This window comes from Leptidea sinapis, chromosome 27 (assembly GCF_905404315.1).
Source record: "Leptidea sinapis chromosome 27, ilLepSina1.1, whole genome shotgun sequence".
In the NCBI taxonomy this organism is placed as follows: Eukaryota; Metazoa; Arthropoda; class Insecta; order Lepidoptera; family Pieridae; genus Leptidea; species Leptidea sinapis.
The window spans coordinates 10,851,091-10,877,369 of record NC_066291.1 but is presented as its reverse complement, the minus strand read 5'-3'; the positions used below and the strand labels follow the sequence as shown (position 1 = coordinate 10,877,369).

General features: G+C 34.1%; 1 protein-coding gene and 1 long non-coding RNA gene across 7 annotated transcripts in view; one reads left to right on the top strand and one right to left on the bottom strand.

The window, feature by feature from the left end:
* LOC126972645 (protein ultraspiracle homolog) overlaps nucleotides 1–26,279 on the top strand; it is a 74,213-nt gene that overhangs the window by 1,504 nt on the left and 46,430 nt on the right. The window contains exons 1-2 of one of the 6 annotated variants that reach the window (XM_050819520.1): nucleotides 5,426–5,594; nucleotides 23,920–24,205. The exons of 1 other annotated variant lie outside the window; for it this stretch is intronic. In XM_050819520.1, coding sequence (XP_050675477.1) covers nucleotides 24,025–24,205 — 181 coding nt within the window. In that variant the 5' untranslated portion in view covers nucleotides 5,426–5,594; nucleotides 23,920–24,024. 4 more of the 6 variants (XM_050819523.1, XM_050819524.1, XM_050819522.1 and 1 more) reach the window with 4 other exon arrangements.
* On the bottom strand, nucleotides 16,927–17,472 carry LOC126972664 (uncharacterized). The gene is made up of 3 exons (XR_007731183.1): nucleotides 17,435–17,472; nucleotides 17,128–17,241; nucleotides 16,927–17,047 (listed from the first exon to the last, which is right to left on the bottom strand). It is a non-coding gene; the product is annotated as an uncharacterized LOC126972664 (long non-coding RNA).

The window sequence follows — 26,279 nt, the reverse complement described above, 5'->3', positions numbered from 1 at the left end:
TTTAAATGAAAATTAATTAATGAAAATTGTAATAAAGCTATAATAAATATAATACTATCTTCACATAGAGATTACTGCCTTCTACTGTCAGTAATTGGCTGTCTATCTTCTGAAGCTGTCCCAATATTCCCGATAAGTTATTCTTATCGCTAGTTCACTGTAGATAATATGTTGACTATCTTACGCAATATAACAGAGGAAGTTAGGGAGAAATATGTCATCTCAATATTTTTCTTTTTTCTACCTCAAGGCTTTTTTACAACAAGACTAAAAAATGTAATAATACAATTTATTTTATATGTTTAAATCTAAGAAAAATATACAGATGTGATGACAGAGGAACATCTTTCTAATGGTATTAATTCTTGAAATTTGACACTGTAGTTTCATGCTAAATTGTCGGATACTTTTTTCATTGCTAAATTAGTAAATACAGTATGTATTTAAAAAGTGCCTTGTAACTCTGAATTATTAAATATTGTGGCACCATGTGTTGACCCTGGCCATAACCACAAGATTCATAAAAGTTATATTGGATATCACAGACACCTTGCACATTCAGTAAAAACACCAATTTTCCAATGTCTATTCTATTTTCGATACATTTGTTTGAATCTGTTGAAAACAATAGTATATCACATTTTTTTATTAGAAATACTTTATTTAGGTTATTATTACGGAATAGAAGTTGGTGAGTAATTTTGGTTTTACTTATGAACGATAGATAGGATTTTTTATCTCAAGTAAGCGACAACCAGGGATAGATTGAATATTGGGGATGGCCGTTAGTTTATAGATAGAAATAGGGCTAATTAACTATAAACACTACACCATTTTGTTATGTTTTAATATAAATTGTTTATATGTGTGTTAGTTGTTTTCAATGTGCTAATTATCACAATAGTATTTTTTGAACTTTTATAGACCATGGAAATTTGTAGTTGGCTTTCAGAATTTATTGAGTTAATTTGTAATATTGGTTAGCTGTAAGTTTTAAATTTTTTTTAAAAATATAATTAAAAGGTTGGCATAGGTGTAAATTCCACACTCAAGTCGGGGACATATGGAAAACAGACCAGGGCAAGACTACCAAAAATGAGAGTGTGTGTATGATAGCTTTAATGCTTATGGATGAAGTCAGGCAAGGCCTGTGGTAAATCTCATCATTGTCGCTCTAGGAGACAGGAAAGAATGTTGGATGTATATTCAATATCAGCATACTACCAAATGTTGTGATTGGAAAACATATGGTCTAATAATCTAATCTATGATTATATTCTTAATTATAATTTTTGTATTATTATTAAGTAGACACAGATAAATTCAACTTGTTATCTATTGGTGAACCTATAACCAAGTAGAAGCCCAGTGTTTTTGTGTGGGGCTGTAAGGTTCTTAACTTTCAGTTGTGAATACTATTAATAAGTTTGCATTCAATAAAATAAATAAATTATTACAATTCATATCTATGTATTGAGCATAAAAGTAATATATAGTTTACCAAAAAATTACATTTTCTATTATTTTAGTTCATCCACTCAACACTAGATGGCGCACATTGACTTGGTAAGTTATATTGACCATGATCTGAAATTAATATTTTAATAGGTTTTGGTTATAAGCAATGGATCAAACATTATGATTTTATATAAATAAATAAAATAAAAGTAAACGCTTAAAAATAAATAAAAGCTAAAAAATAAATAAAAGTATATTTTTTGCAATTTATCTTTAGAGTTACAAATTTGTATAAATTAAAATATGCTGTACCTAACTAAGACTACACCTGTAATTTCCCATATGAGTGGAATAAATATAGATATATATTCAATTTACAGGTCACTGACTTATTTCTACTAAAGCCTGCAATACTTCATACAGTAAAGTAGTTTCAAACAACTATGGTTAGTTTAAGCAAATCTAAAATAACTTTTGTATCGGTAACATCAGACCTCATAGTGAAAACAAGATACTGCCCTAATCATCAAGCCCCATGGTAAACTATAAGCTTGTAATGTTCTTAATATATATAAATTATGTGACACATTGTATGTCCGCAATGGACTCCTCAACTAATGAACGGATTTTAATGGGGATTACTTCATGGAGTGCAATTTAGTCCAACTTGAGAGATAGGATAGTTTTGATTTCGATTTGGAACCCATAATTATTTTTATTTTCAATATTTGTTTTGTATGGACATATTTTCTATGAGAAAATTTATTAACACACGGTTTGACAGTTCTGCTGTGAAACAATATCGTTATTACAACAAGGAGAGCATATTTTACGAAATAATTCTTGATGTTATGAAATATTATTGACAATTCATAAAAAAAAACAGTATTTTATTTATTATGTACAGAACAACGTCTGTCGGGACAGCTAGTAAATATGTAAAATTTTCACTTTAAACAGCATGTTCTATCGTTTTGCAAAAATTGTTAAATAAAAGGATAACACTATAGTTAAATTTATATATATTTTGTACAAAATAATTGAGCCAACCATTTTTTAATGTTATGAATTAATATATTAAGTGTTAATTCCACCAATTTTTACAAGTCTAAATTTGTGATGCAGCACCTGCCCGGCGTCATGGCATAGAGTTTATGGGTTAAACGCGTCTTCTACTGAAAAATTGGCTCCCGATGGACTCTCGATTGAACGACCGGTTTAGTTGTTAACTTGAAATCCTGAATCGTGTAAATTATTTATAACATTTTAAATAATGACGAATTAACGCGTAGTTTAATAATTATTTTAACCAATAAGGGATTAATAGTTGAGATATTTTGGTTTGTGTAATTATATCCTAGCTTACTTACATATTTATCATCCTGGTAGGTAATAATAATTTTTGTTTAAATGTTATTTTTTTATGGAAGTGAAAATTTTTTACTCATATGTCAAAAATGTCTGTAATTCTTTATTGATATCTGAAGTATAAAATTCTCGTGTCCTGGATAAACCAATTTGTTTGAAAATTTGTGTGTATATCGGGTAGGTCTGAGAATCGGCCAACATCTATTTTTCATACCCCTAAAGGATAAGGGTCACCCACCCTAAAATATTTTTTTATTTATATTTTATTATGATTCAGCATTAAAACATTCATACAACTTCAAATTTTCACCCGTCTACGATCAACACATATTTTTGTATCGCGATTTTAATATTATTATGCATCCAAAGATAGCAATCAAATATAATGATTATGGGCCATGTAGTACGATATATTTGGAGGTCTGAGAATCAGTCGACATCTATTTTTTATAACTTAATTTAATGATTGATTTTTTTTTTATTGTAAATGGCAATACAATGTTTCTTGGGTAGTTAGTATAATATATATGTTTAAGTGAATATCCTATGTAGATTTATTTCATGTAACATAATTTATAATTTACATAATATACAAACTCCCTTACAAGGGAAGGATATAACAGTGAATCGCTTTTTCTTAAATCCATCAAATTTAAAGTTTATGCCAAAATATAGTTTTCTAAAATTAAACCTAATCTCAACCTATTCTAATTAATCTAATATATAAACAATTTGATGTGTTTTTAATAACTGAGCTAATCGTTCGAGTGACGTATCGTCATAAAATCTTGTACGCTTTTTTTCAACTCTCAGGCTTTCAACCCCAATATTTGCATATTAGGAAATTGACTTGAGATGTCGCTCTTGTAAATCTAAACAATTTGTTGTTTTTAAAGTGATAACCCTCACTTCTGGGATTTATACACAACTAAAATTTGAAAAACGAAATTTTACGCGACCTCCAGCGTTCCGTGTTTTTATTTGAGTCCCGCATCGTTCATAAAATTTTGTTTTTCAAATTTTATTTGTGACTTTAACTTTAAAAACATAACAAATTGTCTAGATTTACAAGAGCGACACCTCAAGTCAATTTCCTAATAAAGTTTATTAAAGGATGTTTTTTCTTTAGTGTTTATTCCGCCAATAATTGTCTCTTAAACAATTCGACACGTGTTTCGCCTCTACACGAGGCATCCTCAGGACATGTTGACTTGCATATACATGACATATTTTGGTTGGTTCATAAAATTTTGTTTTTCAAATTTTATTTGTCTAATATACATTTAAATTTTAAATGATCGTTCGCGGTGTTTGTAGTTAAACTCCTCCGAAACGGCTTGACCGATTCTCATGAAAATTTTGTGTGCATATTGTGTAGGTCTGAGAATCGAACACCATCTATTTTCCATCCCCCTAAATTTTAAGGGTAGTCCAACCCTATATTTTTTATTAATTTTTATAAAATATATATATTTTTTATTTTGTTATGATACATCATTAGAAAATACCCTAAATTTTGAACCCTCTACGATCAACACCTATTTTTCTTCTGTTTTCTGTCTCGTCTTAGTCTAGTCTCAGATCTTAGACTAGTCTATAATCTCAGTATGGACTTATAGTGTATGACCTATGTGAAAACAAACTGACTTCATGATATCCAACCATGTAAAATCTGAGGCTACTCTCATGCTAGATCTAATCAGTAATGTCCAATAGTCTGTGTAAGAACATACTAATTCTGTGATAGTTTTAGGACCCTTGCAAAATGATGTTTTAAACTCTAAGGATAGATCTAATCAGTAATGCCCAATAGTCTGTGTAAGAATATCCTAATTCTGTGATTACATTAAGAGGACCTCAGCACAATGCTGTTTCAAACTCTAAGGTTAGATCTAATCAATAATGCCCAATAGTCTGTGTATGAACATCCTAATTCTGTGATTACAGTTAGAGGACCTCAGCACAATGCTGTTTCAAACTCTAAGGTTAGATCTAATCAATAATGCCCAATAGTCTGTGTATGAACATCCTAATTCTGTGATTACAGTTAGAGGACCTCAGCACAATGCTGTTTCAAACTCTAAGGTTAGATCTAATCAATAATGCCCAATAGTCTGTGTATGAACATCCTAATTCTGTGATTACAGTTAGAGGACCCCAGTGAAATGCTGTTTTAAACTGTTAAGTTAGATCTAATCAGTAATGCCCAATAATCTGTGTAAGAACATCCTAAATCTGTGTCAGAGGTCCAATCTGCTTTAATTTGTACGGTTAGATCTAATCAGTAATGTCTAATAGACTGTGTAAGAATAATGTTGCGAAGTTAGAAAGCGATAGTGAATGTTAATGCTGTGAGCGATATATATCAATGGCCACTGCGGTCTCTCAGGCCCATTGCGTCGCAATACGTAGCGGGGTGGGGAGCGCGGCGCGGGGTTCGCAATCGTGTGCAGTGGACCACTCGTCGTCGCACAAGGTCAAGGAGAATGATTAACAACGAAAATACAGCAAAACAAACGGCGACGTCGCGGGTGCGCAGGGAGCGGGCGCGGGCCGGGGCGACCCCCGCGCCACTCGCCAGTCGCCAGTCATAGCAGCGACGCCGCTTGCGATTATCGCGTCGCGAAATACGCGCCCGCCGAACGCTAGTGACGTTCGAAAATCGATGTTCGATCCGCAACCGGCGATAGTTAGCCTCAGTTCTCGATCGCAATCCTTTTATGACCTACGACAAAGCAGTCTTTCATGTGCCATCGTTATTATACTGAGTAATAAGTATAATAAACTTATGCGTCAAAAAGCGCTTTACAATAATTCGTAAACAGAATTCGGTAACACGACTCGAGTGTACCTACTAAGCCTTCGTAAAACTTTTCACAAACAGGATTTAATCGTCCTATATATAATACGTAGAGACTTTATTTTAAGTAACAGCACGTTAAACGTTTATGCTTTTCATTTGGATGAGTTTGTAGGAATTATTAGTATAGCACAGTGAAATTGGTATGTTAAAAGTATTGGTAGATAATAGTTATATTGTTATTATCCATATTGCTCACAACTAGGTAGTATACTCGACGAATGCGTCGATAGGTAATGTTTTTATGCCCTATGCTTTATCTGCCGTGTAAAGAGCATTGCAAGGTTGACGGTGTATTGACTCCATTTGAATATCATCAGTATCTAGGCATTGTAATTCTGTTGTGCCCATATTTTTGTTCGTGATCGGTCACAAATTTTTCGATATTTTGATGGTTTGACGTCAAAGTGATGTAACCAACCGGTCATTTGTACTGTGCCAAAGATATTATATTCATATTTTTCCATGATTTAAAATATATGGTAGGGTTTTCAACAGTATATATTATAAGCTCAATTTAAAGTTTTAGAACAAATGTCAAATATCTTTAGAGTTTGTACGCATTTTAATATTATCGGATTATCTACTTTAAAATAAATCCTAACATATCTAGCAAAGAAAAGTATTATTACATATATTTATAGATTATTTCGTATACAACAGCTATCATGAAGGATACAACTAGGGTTGCCAACTCTTTGTCGATCAATAATAGTACTTAGTTCTAAAATTGTTACCTGCAAAAAATAGTAAATAACGAAAAGATGAAAAAAATATATAGTAGGTTCCAAGAAAAGTACCTACTACCTACTTACTTTATTTCTTAAAATAATAATTTTTGCTACTTTATGCCTTTATTAATAAATTTTTATTGCATACCTCATAGCTATTCATCTCGCTATTCTTTTTATAGAAAATATATTGAGAGAAGAGATTATATTATTATTTTTAAAATATCTAGTAATGCCGCTGTTATTAATAACGCTGCTATTATTAACACTGTTATTCATTTTGGAAATAGAAAAATCAACTTCAACTCTTCAATAATGGCTTTTGTGGAAGTGACAGAAATGTAGTAGATTCACTAAAAAGTATAGGTATACTATACTTTTTTCAGAAATATAGTGGTCGGGCAACTCTAGATACAATAATAGTACCTACGTAAAATTACAATTATCATGATCGGTTCTTAAACCAAATTGATTTGCGTCGGACGGGCAATCGCGCACCAACGAGTTTTCGGGTATTAATTATTATTGATTCCGATTTCCGACACATTGTAGATGGCCAAGATGTTAAGTAAATTGGGGTGTTTAGTGGCGAATAATAAAGTTAAATGTATAATAACATAATAATATTATGTTTTATGACAGTTGAGTAAATTATCAGTGAGCGCATGCTGTATGATACTCTTAAGTTTTAGCCCTTTCAGACCTGGTGTACACAATTGTACACATATAATATAGCAATTTGTTAAATCTACCCAAAGAAAAAGCCATTTTTTGTTAATTTTTATAAAGAGAATACTATTATTTATATTTGTTATTTCATATTGCTTCGTATTTCCTAAAAAAGTTGTAAAATAAATGTTTTTATCATTATAGATAAACATCCCTTAACACTAATATTTTAATTACGTTGGACGGATGTGTACACTTGTACACAAAAAGAAAAAGCTGTTTTTCTTGAAAAGCTTGTAATCAGGATTTATTTATTTATTTTTCCTTAGATCTATTTACAATAGCCTAGTTGAAGGCATTTTTCAGATCGATTAGCGAAAATAAAAAAATCAGGTCTGAAAGGGTTAGGGAATTAACATGAGTGCAAACTACAAATACTTACTTGTCACCTGATTCTGAAAGTGTTTGATAAAACTTTGCTTGTAGGTATGTCAACGCTAGTTTTTTTGTGAATTATTGTAATAGGCTAAGCACATTTAAAAATGAGCAAAGTTAACATTGAAAATCATCTGCAGTTGTGTAGAATTTGTTCGTTATAGTGTAACGCGGATCTAGACATTCAAGCTAAGGGATTTAACACACGGGGCGGTCTAATAGAAGTATTCAAAAATTTTGGAAAGAGTATATTTAGAAACTTAATATGGACGTGATATCTTAGTTTGATCACAAAATTCTATTTATTATGTTATAAATTATTAGAAACGGATGCTGCCAAAATGATTATCGGTTATCATCGATCACAAAGCAGTTAAAAGTTTTGGGGAAAAACGCGGGACTGTTAAGAGTAAATTTGAAGAAATTATGATGATGATTAGAAGGATGAGTGATGATGAAAAAGATATCACGTAGCAGTACATCGGTAAAGTAATAAAAATTATAATTATTGAGTTTCTAATGGAACTGGTGCTTAATTTGATCTTGTTTTGAATAATTTTTCTTTTACAAAACAAACAGGTATCAAGTCCTCTCTTGAGACGGGCATGGAATAGGGTAAAATTTAAAATACAACAAATTCAAAGGCCGGCAACGCTTCTAAGACTCGTCTGGTGTTGCTAGAGAATGGGCGGCGGTGATGACTTACCATCAGGTGACCCGTACGCTCGTTCGTAATCCTCCTCCTTAAAAAAATACTAAGCATCTGGTAAATCTGTGTTCATTTACGATCCTTTTTAAAAAAATGGCGTTAAATATGATTCTCCAAATAATTTATCTATGAATAATAATGCAATTAGTAATGTACTAGTCGCCAGTGTACATATAGTACAAATAGCGCTTCCTCGATTGCAAGTTTAATATAAATAAAACATCAGAGTGTATTGCATGCTCCATTTTTTCTGACAGTAAAGAACGAGACGAGCAGGACGTTGAACTGATGGTTATTGATACGCCCTGCCCATTACAATGCAGTGCTGCATGTTATGCATTACGGCTTACGCCATTATGGGGCTTACTCAGTAAATAATTTTGTATATTATGTCGTTTATATATAACTAATTCGGAGGGTTGGCTTTGTTGCTACGAGGGCTGGGGCGTATCCCGTGAGGCACGGGTACGAATCCAGCATCTTCCAAGGTCATAATGTATTAACGAATAAACATCTAAAGTGCCGCTCACAGACCGTAGCGTTTGTGCGCCTCGTGTGTGAATTTCCTAAACACTGCATGTGATCGTACTCAAGTGTTTGTAATCACTGGTACTTATTGCTATACTGTTGTTCCATTGTCAAGGTCTTCTTGTTTGTTGGAATTCGTTGCCGCCCCCGTTCTAATTCACTTTTGGCGTGCGAATACTCTGTTTTTAAATAAATATTCCGTTTCTTGTTTCTATATTGCTAACTCAACCTACGATTAGCGTGAATTGACTAATTTCATTTGTTGATCAATAATTACTTCGCATTTAAATAGAAATTTATAAATCCATATAAGGCAGTAGTAGTTGTTTACGGTATGTTGTGATCATAGTCTGACCAATGAGATTTCAGTACCTATCCCGCGCCCGCTCACGTCGGATAGTTTAGTGAATTGTTTGCATTGCCAATATATCGGTATGTATAGGCGTTGCTTTATCGGTTTGCTATTCCGTTCATCTCAATATCCGTTAAAAGAGGAAGTAATTCCGGAAAACGATCCAAAAGCAATTTGCGTGAGCACCATTATTTTTTTTTAAATATTATATTATCCATATTATTTTCAAAGTATTGATCAAATGAGTTTTTTTATGAAAATAAGGGACGAGACGAGCAAGACGTTCAGCTGATGGTAATTGACACGCCTTGCTCTTACAATGCAGTGCCGCTTAGGATTCTTGAAAAACCCAAATTTCTGAGCGGCACTACAATTGCAATTACATAAGATGTTAAGTCTCATTTTCACAGTAATTGCAAATGAGTGAAAATATTTTCTTGTAAAGTTTTTGTGAAATACATTACAAGTCTACCAAATTTAATTTTAACTTCAAATATAGCCTTATTTAGTAGTAAAACGTAATCAACGTCACGCCATTGTCTCTACCTTGATTTTTTTTCTTCAAACTTGAATGTAGGTCATTAGAACTTGAGAAGGTAGGTCTTTCTTTCCTAAAGTTTGTGGTTAAGGCGAAGAGTAAGCAGAAAACACATAAACATGGTGTTTTTAGACAAGTGTTGTGGTGAAAGTATACTAACTACCACTTTTCTTTGAAGTTAAACAAGTGTTTTGGTATGGCGTGACGCATTTTTTTGGTATTTCCCAGAAAAGTTATTCTTATAGCTTGTACTTTTTTGTGTAGGCTCATTTATTCAGATTAGTAGAGAATAACGAGGATTGTAAGCATATAAACTGTTTTCCACCCAAGAATTTTGAAAATATTGGCTTTGTTACATAGATGGCGGACCGGCAGCCGTGAACTCATATCGCTCAAGGTCGCTGGCATTTAGTGTTGCCTTAAGTTAATGGTCGTTCGTAAACGGAGTGCTTATGATTTCAGTTTTTTGTACTTGGTGGAATATTTCCTAATTTTAATTTAATTACTTTATTATAATTTTTGCTACTGTACTTATTTCAGTTGAAAACCTCTTCTGAGCTTACTCTACTGTTGTACTCCTGTTTGATAAGCTTATTCCGATGTACCAAATTAGAGGCACACGAACATGTTTTAAACCTCAGGGTAATGGGTGTCTTGCGATTGGGATTCATATCTCATTACGCTACACCTTGACTCAGATACTTTTACTGAGTCATATAAATGGGTATTTGATGAACAAACTTTGACTGTAAGGTCCACTGCCTCTATCTCGCAAACCAAAAATTTGTATCGGTGTGACGTTACATTTTATTGTAGCTATCTCTATCTAATCAGCAATATTTTGTATCATTTAATTAATTGAATTGGTAATTTCAAAAATAAATTAAATAATATCAATATTTTGATTTGACTAAAATATCCAATTGGCTGTAGTCTGTAACTATCGATAGCCACAAATTAAAAGGCCAAACTATGTAATATTTTTCGGGACCAAACGGCATCTATTCCGCATCGAACTAAAGAAGAATTTTGTAAATCGGATCATAAAAAGAGTAATCGGTGTAAATACATAAAAAAAAATACCGATCGAATTGAGAACCTCCTCCACTTTTAAGTAGGTTAAAAAATGACCGCCATAACTCATACTCATAACTTCATAAGCATGTTAGCTGTTGGATCGTTGTTATCGTAACCGCCAACACTCGGCCCGCACCTCGCCGCAATCCGCGGCCGCGTCACGCCTCGCCAGCGCTACACGCTCACGGCCAAGGCCTCGTTACATAATCGCTTCTAAATAATAGATAACATAATATTGACGTAGTGTGTGCTATCTGTGAGAGATGTCAACACGTCATCCTACAGTCTGTTTGCTAAACTTGACCTAATCAAGAGTTTTCAGTAAGACTGGCAGACTTTATGTTCAATGTTAGAGTATGAGCGCCTCTAGTGGCGTTTTATGGAACTTTTTTTTATTCAAAATAATCTCTAGATGTGTTTTTTGTTTTTAAATATTGTTTGCTGCACTAACAATTTGAAGGTATTTCTGATGGTTGGGCTTTATAAGTAAATGTAAAAGTAATATAAGTAAATGTCAGATTATTCGTTTAACTTGGACAAAGTTTCATCGCAATCTGATGACTAGTATTTTGGCGCATTGAAGACAAACATAACTACACATATTAATTTTTGTATATATACGATTGAATAAAAAAGTATATTTTAATTCAAATGAAAGGGCCAACTTCAAATACTGATTCCTCGTACAGGAATAAATAAATTCATAAATTTCAGCGTGTACAAATATATAGGTTTTTTCCCGTAAATCGGATATTTCAGGGTGGACACAACCGGAATCTCCGGTCGTCCTCTGACTACTCCTCGTGATATGTGCTAGAAGATGCAGAGAAAACCCTTTCTCTACGCAACGCCAAAAAATCAAGCCTATCGGAGATGATTTAATGGTCGATGATTCTAGCCCCTTCGTTGTATGCAGTCAAATGGTAAAAATAAGCTGGTACTTGGGAGCGCCTGTCCAGAGGTGAGGACAGTATTCCATGTGAGGCCGAATTTGCACCGCCTCCAAGGCCGCAACTAAGTACTATCTCGCGTTACATAGTACACCAAGCTCTTTAGAGGCCAATTTGGTCTTCTCTTCCAAGACCACGGAACTGAACTTTGCTTGATCATGTCACCGCCGAGTATGCATACAGATACAAGCTGTGGCAGTTAGATGAGTGATCTCGAGTCGAGGGGATACGACAAAGGGAGACTTTTGAGCGGTGATCACACCAACCTGTGTCTCATTAACCCGTGAACATCGGTCCAGAGTGATTTATATTCCTCCGTTTTTTGAAATCCGTGTCTAACGGATAATTCGTCGAAGTTATTAAGTGTATCATTATAATTTGCGATTCAATAAAGTGCCTATTTGGCTTCGAAATGAAAAAGAAAACTCTTTTTTGTAAATTATATAAGCCTATTAAATAGCGTGTAATGCTACTTCAAGACGAAATATATAATATAGTGCAGTGTAAAAAGTAAAAATATAACATTTGCGGCGTTTGTCTCATTGTAGTCTCTTTGTGTAAAAATTCCACTGTTTCGGATAAAAAGCAATTACCTACTGCTCAGAAACCTGATCCGGTGCATGTTTTGATTTTATATCATGAACAAAACAAAATGTTTTTCATTTGTTAAATATCAGCGAATAACATAATAATTATTAGTTTTTTAATTACCAGAGAAGATCGTGTGTTGTACTGCTCAAGACATCGAAAATATGCGTTCAGAGTTTTTTGTACTGGAAAATAATTAATTGTGTTTTAAAGTTTAAAAAAATCCTGATTTAAATGATGTACATAATGTAAATGTATCAATGTGGGAATCCTATCGATCAACTATCGGAGTAAGTAGCGCATGGCGCATATTATGAATTGGAAAAAGTTTATCTGTCTGTCATACTTCGTTTTAGTATCTTCCTTCTGGTTCGGAACTCTAAAGCTAGTGTAGTAGTGGCAGTTATTAAAAATAGAATTTTGATGGGGCTCCAAGTAGATTGGCTGCGGAATTTTATAGATCCTTATTAACATAAGGGATGACACGTTGGGATTGTTCGGTATTTACGTACTTCAGAAGTGGTCAGGTCAAGAGTTCTTCGGAGGCAATGAGGTAACTCAGGGAAGTTTATAGTTACATTTAAGAGGACTTTGACAATTGTCCGTGATCTCTGTGTACTCCCAGACGTGATTCTCTTTTATTTCTTGCAACATATAGCATACTTGTTAGATTAGGCTCCCTACTGCTCGGCGCGGTGTGGTGGTACACCGTGTGGTTTTAGTCGGTTCTGACTCACCGCCCCTCCGAAAATCCCGGTGGAGCGACGGCTGGTGGAGGGGTTCCACACGTTAAAAAAAGGTCAACTAAATGTGTAAGGTGCATTTTGTACTTGTAATTTTCGTAAGAGAGTTGGGTGAAATATATGAGCATTATAGGTATCTATAATCAACTCAAGTTTTTAATGAAGTTAATATAACATGTATTTAAAATAAAATTTCTGACGTTTTGTAAAAACAGATCGCTCCAATTATGAACATTATAAAGCGTAGCATCTTTCATAGCTAAGATGTCCGTGATCAACGATCGCGTGCGTGTGTTCCGGTTGAATTCCCCAGCTCCGAACTCGTTCGCTCCGGCCAAACAGATCGGGCGTCTCGTATTAATACAGTGCAAACAAAAACCACCTGTAGCCGTCGGAGAATTGCCAAGGTCGCTGGCCCCTCTGCGCTCCGCTCACCTATATCTCGCGGCGAGTGCATGCGGCGCTCCGACCGGCCGCAACTGACTCACCCGTCTCACGTCTGCCATTCTAGGGCTACCAGAAAACATTTGGGCTTCTATTGCCACGCCGTCAGACGGAGCTTTCACGTACCTTAAAGGGGTTATTATTAAAACATCGAATATTACGTAAAACTGAATATAGCAATAGATATTTTTTAAATGAACTTAATTATACAAACGATTTAAGTGTTCTTTAGCGCCAAAATCTGGCACGAGACTCGTGCCAGATTTTAACTTAATTACTTCAAATGAAATTTTGGAGTCGGTGTCATCCAAGATAGGTTTGTAACTACATACATAGTTATAGGTGAGATGTGCTTGAGTCGTGAGGGAGCGAGAGGCGACGAGCGGGTCGCGGCGGAAGGACACCGATTCCCAAAATAACAATAATCGTGACTTGAATTAGATTAATTATTAATTCGATTGTATAAAAATACGCAATTATTTTTGCACTTTTTAGTGCATATATAGATACACTATTGTTTTGGAATAGTGTTTTTGAAGTCGGTTGTTTTTTTGTTAAATATTTTTTTGTAAATTCCTTGAGACGCTCCTTGAGCTTAACATATTTGATTGCTATTATAATGCGGAGCTTACACTGCTTTATCGGATATAAGGATAAAAACTTTTTTCGTATTCCCAATTTCTATTCCAAATTCTTATAAAATCTCGAATAGCTCAGATCTTGATTAGTGATGGTGTAAGTGGAGAGAGTGATGGATAGATTAATTAAAACAAGATATTTTATAATCATATACACGACACCATAGAATAGTTGCACCGAAGCTTGTATTGTATATTATTTATCTAGCCACAGTCTTAACACAATGTCAAATAAATCCTCATTGCTTGCAGAGTGCATTAATGATTATCCAATAAGAATGCGATTCATATAAATTAACTTTAGTTCACAAAAAGGTGTTAAATATCCTCCATCTAGCAATCAATAGAGCTGGAAAGCGCGGTCGTGAATGACGTTTGAAATATTTTTTGTAAATGAAAGAGCCTTTCTTGGAAACAAAGAAAGTCTCTGTTTGGAGGGAGAGTCTGATAAAGCTTTTTTTTATTTTTTTCTTTATAATAGCAGTAGCGCTAAACAATTATAACCTTCGAAAATGTATTGTTATAATATTTTGTCGCTAAAAAAATGGTACAATGGAGATTGCGAGTTTCATTTCAATTTTTATCGCTCAGCTGACTGCTATAAAGATCAGCACGCTTACGGCCGTTCCCAATATACTATTTACAGATAGAGATAAATTACTACCTTCTACTGTCAGTGATTAGCTGTCAATAATCTGAAGCTGTCCCAGTATACTCGATAAGTCATTGTTATCGCCTTATATTGGGACGCGTGAATTGCAATTTCCATACAAACTTTATATCGCTGGTCAGTCAGCAGTCAACGATAGTTACGATTTTTATCTCAAGTAAGAGATAGACTGAATATTGGGAACGGCCGTTAGTTAAGAATGGACTCAGTATTCTGAAGAGTAAAAAAGAACATGAAAAATACATACTATATGCGTAAAGACTTACCCCGAACGACCTATTAAATAGGCTGCTTCTTCTGTCTATTATAAATGTAATGAAATCACGCATCACGTAGACGTCTGGCATTCCACAACCGCGCGTTTTGTTCGAAATTTCTTGCCTCGCACAGCCACTTTGTGGAATCAACTACCGGCGGCGGTCTTCCCGAACAGATACGACTTAGGGACCTTCAAGGAAAAAGCATACTCCCACCTTAAAGGCCGGCAACGCATCTCTTGACACACCTGTTGTTGCGGATGTCCATGGGCGGTTGCCTCACCTCTCCCCATCCCGTGAGCCTCTTGCCCGTTTGCCCCCTCTCATATAAAAAAAATACATTATAAATCTTAAATTTATTTAAGTGTTTTTCTATTCGGCTAATTTAAATTAGCATGCAAAAAGTTTACTTAAAATTAAAAAAATCCTTAACACTATAATTTTTTTTGTCGATTTAGCATTTAAACAGGAGTTCGGTAAATCGTTTCTGTGGTAAGATTTTTATTTCTAGAGGTAGATGATCAAATAATTTTATACACATTGCGTAGCTACTATTTAGGTATAAAGTTGTTCTGGGACAGTGGCCATAAACCAGTCTATCCGGTAATCTGGTGGAACGAGGATTCAATTTTCAATTCAATGGCCCTTATAAATGATTATTTTGTTATTATCTTTTATATAAGTCTTTACATGAGTAGGTCGGATTGGAATGTATGAAAACCAAGCTACGTCTCCACCGAAGGCGCTGTTACTGTGATATAAGTGCTACTTACAAGCAAACGTTAAGCTCTATGACAACTGTTATATTGGCCTTCATCAAATACTTTATATAGAAACGTACTGTATATATAAACACATCAAGATATATAAAATATGTTTACATGAAAGTATCTTATAAATTATGGTACAGATACGAGAACCAATAACAGATGTACATACACAACATTCATTGTCTAATGTTGCATAGTTAAACCTTATATAATCTATACGTCTAGACAGAGTCGCTTGCTGTAAGACAAACGATAAAAACAGGCCAGGTTTAACACCTTAGTGTGCGTGACAAGCTATGTCTTACACTCGCGATTTGTATGACACTTTGTGTTAGTGTGCGTGCATTGCTTAAAATACAGGTAAACTCTAAAGTCGACATTTTTTTCGACTTTTCACAGCTTTCATAGTGTATCTAGACGTATAAATGATCTAGTTAATTAATAGAAAATTGATTTAGTTAAGTCACGGATACTCCTGATTATATTATAATTCCTGAATTTAATACAGGAAGACGTCTCAGTACGTAATCCACGATCAAATGTAATGTTGGGTCTTATGCGCAGTTATGAAGAGACGACATAATGTTAAAAAAAAATTGAAGAAACAGTAATAGTAATCGTTATTGAGGGTTGCCATGTTTTGATAATAATATTATTTATGTAAATATATAGATGTTGTAATTACTGTGAGAATTTTGAACTTTCGTGTTTTAGTTTCCATACTTCGTTCACTTTAGATACACCAGAAAGAATAAGACCTAAGATGTTATGAAGATTTAAGAACCGATTTTTTAGGATTATTTGAGACTTTCTTATAATGCTGCGTACCTGGCAACCCAACCGTCACGGTAGCTACTAGTTGTTTACTTACCACCCGCCTTCCCGCACGCAGGCCATCTCGGACATAGAACGAACGTGTAATTCGTCAGAATTTTAGGGATGGTACATACATTTCCATGACGTCATATCGGATCCGCGCCCATATCACATTTTGATTGATAAATATGGTTATAATGTATTTCTTATCCAAACTCATAAAAGCAATTATTGTCAATGTCATGGTCGTTAAGCTGCATTAAGGCTTAGGTCACCACTTTAATAATCAGATTAATTGAATAGGATGTTTGAATTACAGTTAAGGATAGTACTATGAAATCATGTCTAAATTGAGAATTTTGGATAGTACTATGAAATCATGTCTAAATTGAGAATTTTGGATAGTACTATGAAATCATGTCTAAATTGAGAATTTTGGATAGTACCTACTATGAAATCATGTCTAAATTGAGAATTTTGAATAGTACTATGAAATCATGTCTAAATTGAGAATTTTGGATAGTACTATGAAATCATGTCTAAATTGAGAATTTTGGATAGTACTATGAAATCATGTCTAAATTGAGAATTTTGGATAGTACTATGAAATCATGTCTAAATTGAGAATTTTGGATAGTACCTACTATGAAATCATGTCTAAATTGAGAATTCTGAATAGTACTATGAAATCATGTCTAAATTGAGAATTTTGGATAGTGCTATGAAATCACGTCTAAATTGAGAATTTTGGATAGTACTATGAAATCATGTCTAAATTGAGAATTTGGATAGTACTATGAAATCATGTCTAAATTGAGAATTTTGGGTAGTACTGTGAAATCAGGTCTAAATTGAGAATTTTGGATAGTACTATGAAATCATGTCTAAATTGAAAATTTTTAGGGTTCCACAAATGTTTTCCGTAATGATTAAATTAGGACAAAAAAAGTATTAAAAATACTGACTAAATGCTTACGTTATATGATAATGAATTATTTCTTACAAATACTTGGATTGTAAATATGTTATATGAAGATTCCTTTTTAGCTCCTTATATATCAAGTAAAATTAAATAAAACTAAACCCTCCTTTTTGGAATTCATTTGAAATATCTTAAAACATATATAATTTCTAATGTAATGTAAATTTAATATACTACATTTATGCGTAACAACCAATGGGGGCTAAATGAGAAAAGTCATTAGAGTTATCGTGCCGTTTGATTGGTATGCGGTGCATGTTAACATTTGAGACTGGAGCAGCGAGGAAAGTGAATGAAAGTGGACTTATTCCACGCAAGGATAGTCACTTGGCTCGTTATGACGTGTGTTAGACGCGGTCCACATGCAGCTTGCTGCTACAATTAATGATTAGTAGTGGGTGTGGCTAGAACTACTTAACCTAAATCTTTAAAAAAGAAAACAATTTTTTTATCACCCTTACGAGGGCGTTACTCGCCTACGAGTTCTGAGGGCCTACCATCAACATTTAATGCGATTCCGACACAGGTTAGTTTAGGTACCTAAACTGAATCACTAAAATTCGTACCATTAAGTGCCTTTTACTGAATGGCGCTTGGATCGCTTATGACGAATGAACGAAATAAATGTGTCTGTGGTCCGCGGTGTGAGAAAGAGATGACGCTCTACAGTCGTTGCATGCGTTTGTCTCTCTTACTCGAACCATATGCGTTGCGTTTCGAAACCTAAAATGATATGATTTTAGCGGTTTTTTGCGTAGAAAGTACTAAAAAAACATTTTAAAATTGCGCTTTATAGCGTCAAATTATAAACCATTAAGCCTTTTTTTGTACTTATTAAATGATAGTAATATAAATAAATATAGTTCTTTGAATTACAAATTAAATGTTTGCGTAGGTATTTTTGTAAAAATAACGAGTTATGAACGCACCTCCATTGAAGTTTTGATTTGACAGGACCACAGAGTACATTTTTTTTAATTCGTTCTTGCGAACAGGCTATAGTCTGGGCCCTTACTGCCTCGTCTTTAGTATTTTTTTTTTCAGTATTATGTTTTACAAAAAAGTCCGATAAAGTATTCTCATCTCATCTCTCATCAATAAGGAAGTAGGAACTTTTTTCGAATCGCTCACTTTGACACATAAGCTATCTAGTTTAGGTTGAAATATTACCTCATGGTACGAATGAATGAACTTACTCATTTTGCGATTCAATTGATATCATTTTTCACATTCAATTGACATCATTGCGATTTAATCAGTTGATTTGACGTCAACCTAAATTAGATAGCTCTAATCACGTCATGGTACGAAATAGCAAAGCAGTTCATTTTAGGTTGTCAATTGAATCGCAATAAGAGTTCATGGTAGGCCCACTGGACGGCTACGGGGGGCGTGGGACGGCGTGAGACAGGCAGGTGTCAGTGTCTACGGCTTCAAGATTACTTACAGGTTGTTCCGAAATGATATGGGAAATTGATATTTTATTATTACACGCTTCTTATTAGCTTCACCTGTATCTATGTTTGTTTTTTAACCGACTCAATTTGGCGCGATTTTGACCCACTTTTAACGGCCAGATTTCGTTCAAACTTCGTAGATTTATCGAGGACCGATTACAATACATTAATTTGATGAAACTATTCTATTTTTCAATTTGCAAAAAGAATAAGATTTTTGTTAATTTATATAATTTTTTCATCTATCATCTATAAGGCATAAGGAATTGATGTTAATTAATTTTTTAATAATACTTAAAAAAAACACACTTTTATTAAGAAAACCCATATTATTTTGTTCGGTTTTGTATAAAAAGTTTTTTTAACTACTGTTTCAATCACACGAATCACGTCGTCTGGGAAAGGTCTTAAGCTGGTTTAAACGTTCTTAGTGTGTGGACAAGAACTTACCGAGCCGTGTATCTGTTGGCCTGTTATTGCGATTATATCGCTAACACTAATGGAAGGTCCGTTTCCAGAGGAAAGGTCTTATTCAGTTATATGTGTTTTGTTGTTAGGTTGTTAAACACAGACGTTAAGTGTACATTACAGTACATTGTGGAATTTTTCGCGTAGGTCGTTCTGTTTGATGTGACTAAACATGTGTGGTAATGAGTTGATTTTGATTGTTGCTCAAGTAATCAGATGTAGGTATATATTTATGTAGCTTCAAAATTTCAAGATTTGTTTCGTATGTTTAATTTGAAATTCCGTAATAGTTTTTTTATATACTACTAGCTGACCCGACAGACGTTGTTCTGTATATAATAAATAAAATAATGTTTTTTTATGAATTTGTCAATAATATACCATAACATCAAAATTACTTCGTAAAATATGCACCCTGTTGTTGTAATGAAATTGTTTCACAGCAGAACTGTCAAACCGTGCGTCAATAAATTCTCTCATAGAAATTATGTATGGACACATCAAAGGAAAAACAAATTTGTTGTTTTTATTTAATTTAGCAGCATTTTCCTATTTATTCACCTTTTAAACCTTCTCTTGACTTCCACAAATAATTCAAGACCTAAATTTTCCAAATCGGTCCAGCCGTTTTCGAGTTTTAGCGATACTAACGAACAGCAATTAATTTTTATATATATAGATTTCATGAGGACTTTCACGTAATAAGTCAAAGGGTGCCGGGCACAGGGGAATATGTTCGGGGAACCTATTCTGGATAATTTTGTAATACAACATTGTTGTTGTTGTTGTAATTCAATGTAATGTTTGTGAGCTATGTTGTTATGGGGAGAGATGTTGCCGTTTAACATCAACTTAAGTGCCATATGTTAATTTGCAAGATTGAAATATCTGGATATTCTGTACTGGTTCAGACTGAATTTGATAAAATAATTATTGAAAAAACTATCCCACGCCAATTGCAAATCATTGACAGAATTTTACAACACACAATTTTATTCATATATCGGTAGGCAAACTTGACCTCGCCTAAATCGATCTTTCTAGGTTTCAATTTAAAAAAATGTAGTTTTATCCGTGTTTTAATGAGAAACAGCTACAATAACATTAGAATACAAAGGTATATTTCGCCACTATGTACAAGATTATAATAGCTCAGATGAGACATTGGGTGATTCGGAAAGCAGAAGACCCCGGTTCGAATCCAGATGTCCTATTAGTTATTATTTTGTCCAGTTTTGTACATTCTTAAAAATCCGAGCCGACGTCCGGATATTCTATATTTAATCATCAGTTAAAGTATAAATATGAAATCATAATGCATGACTAATATGTGCCCCACCTTTGTATATGTTTTTATTTGACAGTTACTAACTTCAAATTTAACTAAGATGTAAAGTCACACCTAGTTTATACACACTATAAAGTTATTGCGTGTTATTAATAAACGAGAAGTAAAGTAAATCCAAATTACAAACGTTTTTGGTGTTGTTGTAAAAAAATATATTTAAACATGGCTTAGACACGTGTTTTGTTAGACAGTGACGTAACAATAACGACGTCTAAAATGGAGTTTATCTTTTTCTTTACAAAACAGTGTTTAGCTTGTGTTTAACAAAAACGTCGTTAAGCGCGACATAAACTGAAGTGTTCAGGAACAATTAAAGGAACGGTTACGCAATTTTTCTCAGCTGTCGTCATAATATAATCTAAATCTTCCTTATGAATATGATCTATCCGTTAGACAAGCCTCGACTCGTATTTAGATATAAGCAATGTCTAAAGATTGTTGAAAGCTAACCAACAGAAGGACACATATTTGTGATATAACTTTTTTTAAACAAGTGTTCAACACGTGTTTAACATTTTTGTAATAACACCGTTTTTCTTTATTTTACCATTGCAACGACATAATTATGACAGGGAGAAGTCATTTTGAACTCGGATACAATAGATTCAAAAAGGTTTCCTTTGTTGGTGTATGAATACTATGAAATCAAACACGCATCTGAACAGATCTAAACAGGATCTGAATCTCAGTCTAAGTTGAGTCTGAGTCATTTAATCAAAATAAATTGGCTGACCTAACTAAATACAACAAAATAGTGTTAGCGCGTTTTAGAATATCAAGCCTCATAGTGAGCGCCATTTCTTGAGAGTTTTATGAACTAAATTCTAAACAGTAACTATATATTGCGTTTATTCGTAAGACAGTTCAAGTTGTTTGTGATCGCAGTTATTGTGATTTTTCAAGCTGGTTGTTATATTCAGTGTGTGTTAATATAATCTTAATATATATAAATTGCGTGACACGTTGTTTGTCCGCGATGGACTCCAACTAATGAACGTATTTTAATGGAAAGTACTTCATGGAGTGCAGTTTGGTCCAACTTGAGAGATAGGATAGTTTTTATTTCGATTTGGGACCCATAATTATTTTTATTTTCAATATTTGCTTTGTATGGACATATTTTCTATGAGAGAATTTAGTGACGCACGGTTTGACAGTTCCGCTGTGAAACAATTTCACTGTAACAGCAGGGAGCATTTTTTACGAAATAAATCTTGATGTTTTGAAATATTATTGGCAAATTCCTATAAAACAGTATTTTTTTTTATTGTAGCTAGTAATAATATATTAATTTGCAAAAAACATAGTATTCAATGGTGTTAAAGTATTATAATAATGAGCTTATATGTTGTGCTAGCACTGTTCCTAGCTTACTTGATATTTAACTTAATACAATTAATATCAGAATTTCTTATCCACAAATTCCTTAACACTATAAAAATTATAAGCATTTAGCCACTCGCACTAAATTTTTAATACTACTCGGTAACTTATTTATTATAAACACGAACACATACGGCAGCTTAGAATATGTATGGCATATTAATATGCCACCTCTGACTATCTGAATACTATATATAAAATTAATTCTAATAGATAGCCCTCCCATTATAGTGATTTTGTTGAATGTCGGATCACGCTCTTCTCAAAAGAACCTACGATACTTATCTCTTCTATTTATTAGGAGTACTGAAGTATATAAGAGCAAGACACTATTATCAAATGCCGGTATAGCTTGTGAAGGAATCATCAATTAATAATAATATAATATTGACACACTTATTACACAAATTATCTTGCCCCAAGTTAAGCATATAATATAGCATGTGTTATGGGTTACTAGACAATGATATATTTAATACAATATACTTACTTAAACATACATATATTCATATAACATACATATAATCATCATAAATACATTTAAACATCCATGACTCGGAAACAAACATCTATAATCATCATATAAATGCTTGCACCTACCGGGATTCGAACCCGGGAACTCTAGCTTAGTAGGTAGGATCGCTAACCACTCGGCTATACAGGTCGTCAATGTCGATTGATGATGGAAAAATGATGTTTTATTTTATTGTAATGTATAGTTGTTAAAATATATTTTGATTTGGTTTTTGTACTGGCCCGCACACCATATATATTAGAGAATATTAATGAATCAGAAATATGCGTGTCATTTCTACTGAATAGTACAGGAGCATGGCTTTACCACTTTGTATATACTCACGAGACTATTATATTTTTATTTAATAGAAGATACAATTTTGAATGTCAAATTCGTATATCTTAAAACCGGGGCGGGGATATAGAATTTTTCACCACCGCTTTCCCCCAAAAAAGGTGAATATCGAAAAAAATTTTAACACGTTTTCATAGTTCTATGCTTAGTTTCATGCTCATAACCTTAGAGAACAAAGGCTTTCATACGAAGTAAAGTGCTATTTCAACACCGCCTAAAATTTATATTTCTAAAAATCCTGCCTTAGCTTGCTTGTGTTATAAAATCAACGTATGTTCGTTTAACTTTAGTTCCATGCTTACTTCGTATGCCGTCTCCTTGGTTAAATACGAGTAGTACTAGACCGGTAGCAACGTTAAATTTAAATATGAAACCGCGACCTCGAAGCTTGATGATGCCGTTTCAAATGTAATCATTACAATTATTGTTACCAACAAGCGCTTTATTATTAACTGAACTGCGTGCGCTGGGTATTTAGAATTAGGTGTGTTTGATTATACGGTCTCACTATCGGATAGCAAAAAGTCTAAACATAATTTTTCACGCGAATCAAGATATTTTTCCTTTATGATTGTATACGGACCTTGAAGCGCCTCGCGTCGAGACCTTCGCAGCCGGTAACCGCGCGGAAGTTGGCATATTTTTTGCCAATATTAAGCTCGCTGGGTTTTATACTGCGCATTAGTCACAAGGCAAGCTTTATTGTCTGAGCTCGCGGGCACGGTCGCCGCCGGCCGCTGCACTATCGCTCGGGTGCAACAACAGTCGCTATCACAATGTCAAAACGTCTGCTTTGTCTCTGGTCGCAGTTTGGTGCCGCCGTTAATATCGGACGTTAGTCGTGTGTGGCCGGTGACGGAGTGCGCAGTGCAGTGTTGACCGTAGTGATGTGAGGATGCTAGTGCGCGTTTGTCATGTCGAGTTTGGCGAAGAAAGACAAGCCCACGATGTCTGTGACTGCGCTGATGCAGTGGGCGAGACCGGGCCCGGGGCAGCAGCAACCGCCTCAGGCCACGCCGGCGCCCGTCGCGCCCCTGCTGCAGTCGCCGGTGATGACACCCTTACCCAATATGGACATCTCCATGGACATTCAGTGTAAGACTTCCTTCCTATCTACATTGCTATCTTAGATCACTAATACGTCTAGATAGACTGTGACAGCTGTGAAAACGTCGAAAAAAGTGTATCTCTATTTTGAGCAATGCACCCACACTAACATAAATAGACATACAAATCGCGAGATGTAACTTGTCACGCACACTAAAGTATTAAACCTGGCCTGTTTTTATCGGTTGTCTAACAGCTAGAGACTATCTAGACGCATAAATCATCTTAGATTGCTGATTGAATTTTTACCACCATACGAAAATTCCGGAGTTAGCTGATAGTGTTAGTGCTAACAGTCAAAAGCCATGATATTTAACACACAACGTATGTAGGTTAGATAATAATTGCGAACGAAACGAGTATCCACGAGTATTTCGGGGTTGTAGGGAAACGCAAACGAAGTGATGGTTGAACATTTTGGCTTCAACTTAAAGTCAACAAACTCGAATAATAAACAAACAATTCAATATCATACTGTATTATTTGTTAATTAATTACATGAGCTGCTGATGCAGTAGTTGTCTTCAGAGTTCGATATCTATCTAGGTACTAGGTGGACTAATCGATATATTGTCATAAATAATAAATATCCGGACGACCGAGCCTTGCTCGGATTTTTAAGAATGTACAAAACTTGAACAAAAAAAAAACTAATAGGACATCTGGATTCGAACCGGGGTCTTCTGCTTTCCGGATCACCCAATGTCCCATCTGAGTTATAATAGTCTTGTATATAGTGGCGAAATTTACCTTTGTATTCTAATGCAATTGTAGCTGTTTCTCATTCAAACATGGATAAAACCATTTTTTTTAAATTGAAACCTAGCTAGATCGATTTATCACCCCCGAAATCCCCTGCATACTTAATTTTATGAAAATCGTTGGAGCCGTTTCCGAGATTCAGATTATATATATATACAAGAATTGCTCGTTTAAAGATATAAGATATACAAATATTAGAACTGTTGTTTCTGCAGTGTCTATATATATATATATATATATATAAGAGATTTCCACGTATATAGTCACTCATCACGATATCTCTGGAACCATTAGAGCTAAAGACTTGAAATTTGGTAGGAATATTCTTTTCACCGAGTAGAGGTCAGCTAAGAACGGATTTTACGAAATTCCACCCGCACGAGGATTTTTATAATGAACAGAACAACGTGTGTCGGGTCAGCTAGTTTGTTTTAAATTGACAGATGTGGTTAAGGGTGACCAATGAAAACAATAATTTCGCAAAATCTATTTAATTTAATATATTTTCTATTTTAAGATAATTAGCTTGGACAAAGTTCAATATGAGAAGGTTATAATAGTTCTATTGAATTAAATCTTATATTATATTATATCAGTAATTTTGAAGAAAATGTTCACAATATTGTTGTTTTTTTGTCTGTTGTTTTACAATAGCATTCATTTTAGCTATTTCGTTATTATTGCGCAAGTGTTTATATGTTTGTTTGTACGTCATGGAAAATATATTCACTGCTTTCGATTAAGCCTTTGATAAGACCGATGTAACCTCGGTTTTGGAATGTTTAGTTCATAGATTCAGAATATACTAACGTATAGACGAGGTGACAGCATGATAATGCATAACCAATTTTGATTTATCATTGAATTAGCTAGTGGTTTAATAAAGGAACTGAACGCAATTTTTGTCAGCTGTCATCTATCTGTCATCATATTATAATCTAACCGCCGTTCCCAAATTTCAGTCTATTTCTTACTTGAGATAAAAATCGTAACTATCGTTGACTTTTCTGTCCCAATAAACTTATCGACGGTAACTCACCTTATCCGTACACGCTGTCTGTCAATAGGACGACGTATAGCTTACCAGCGATAGAAGTTTGTATGGAAATTTTAATTCACGCGTCCCAATATAAGGCGATAAGAATGACTTATCCGGTATATTAGGACAGCTTCAGATTATTAACAGCTAATTTCTGACAGTAGAGGTAGTAATTTATCTCTCTCTGTAGATAGTATATTGGGAACGGCCGTAAATCTTCCATGTGAAAATGATCTATCCGTTAGACACACCTTAGACAAG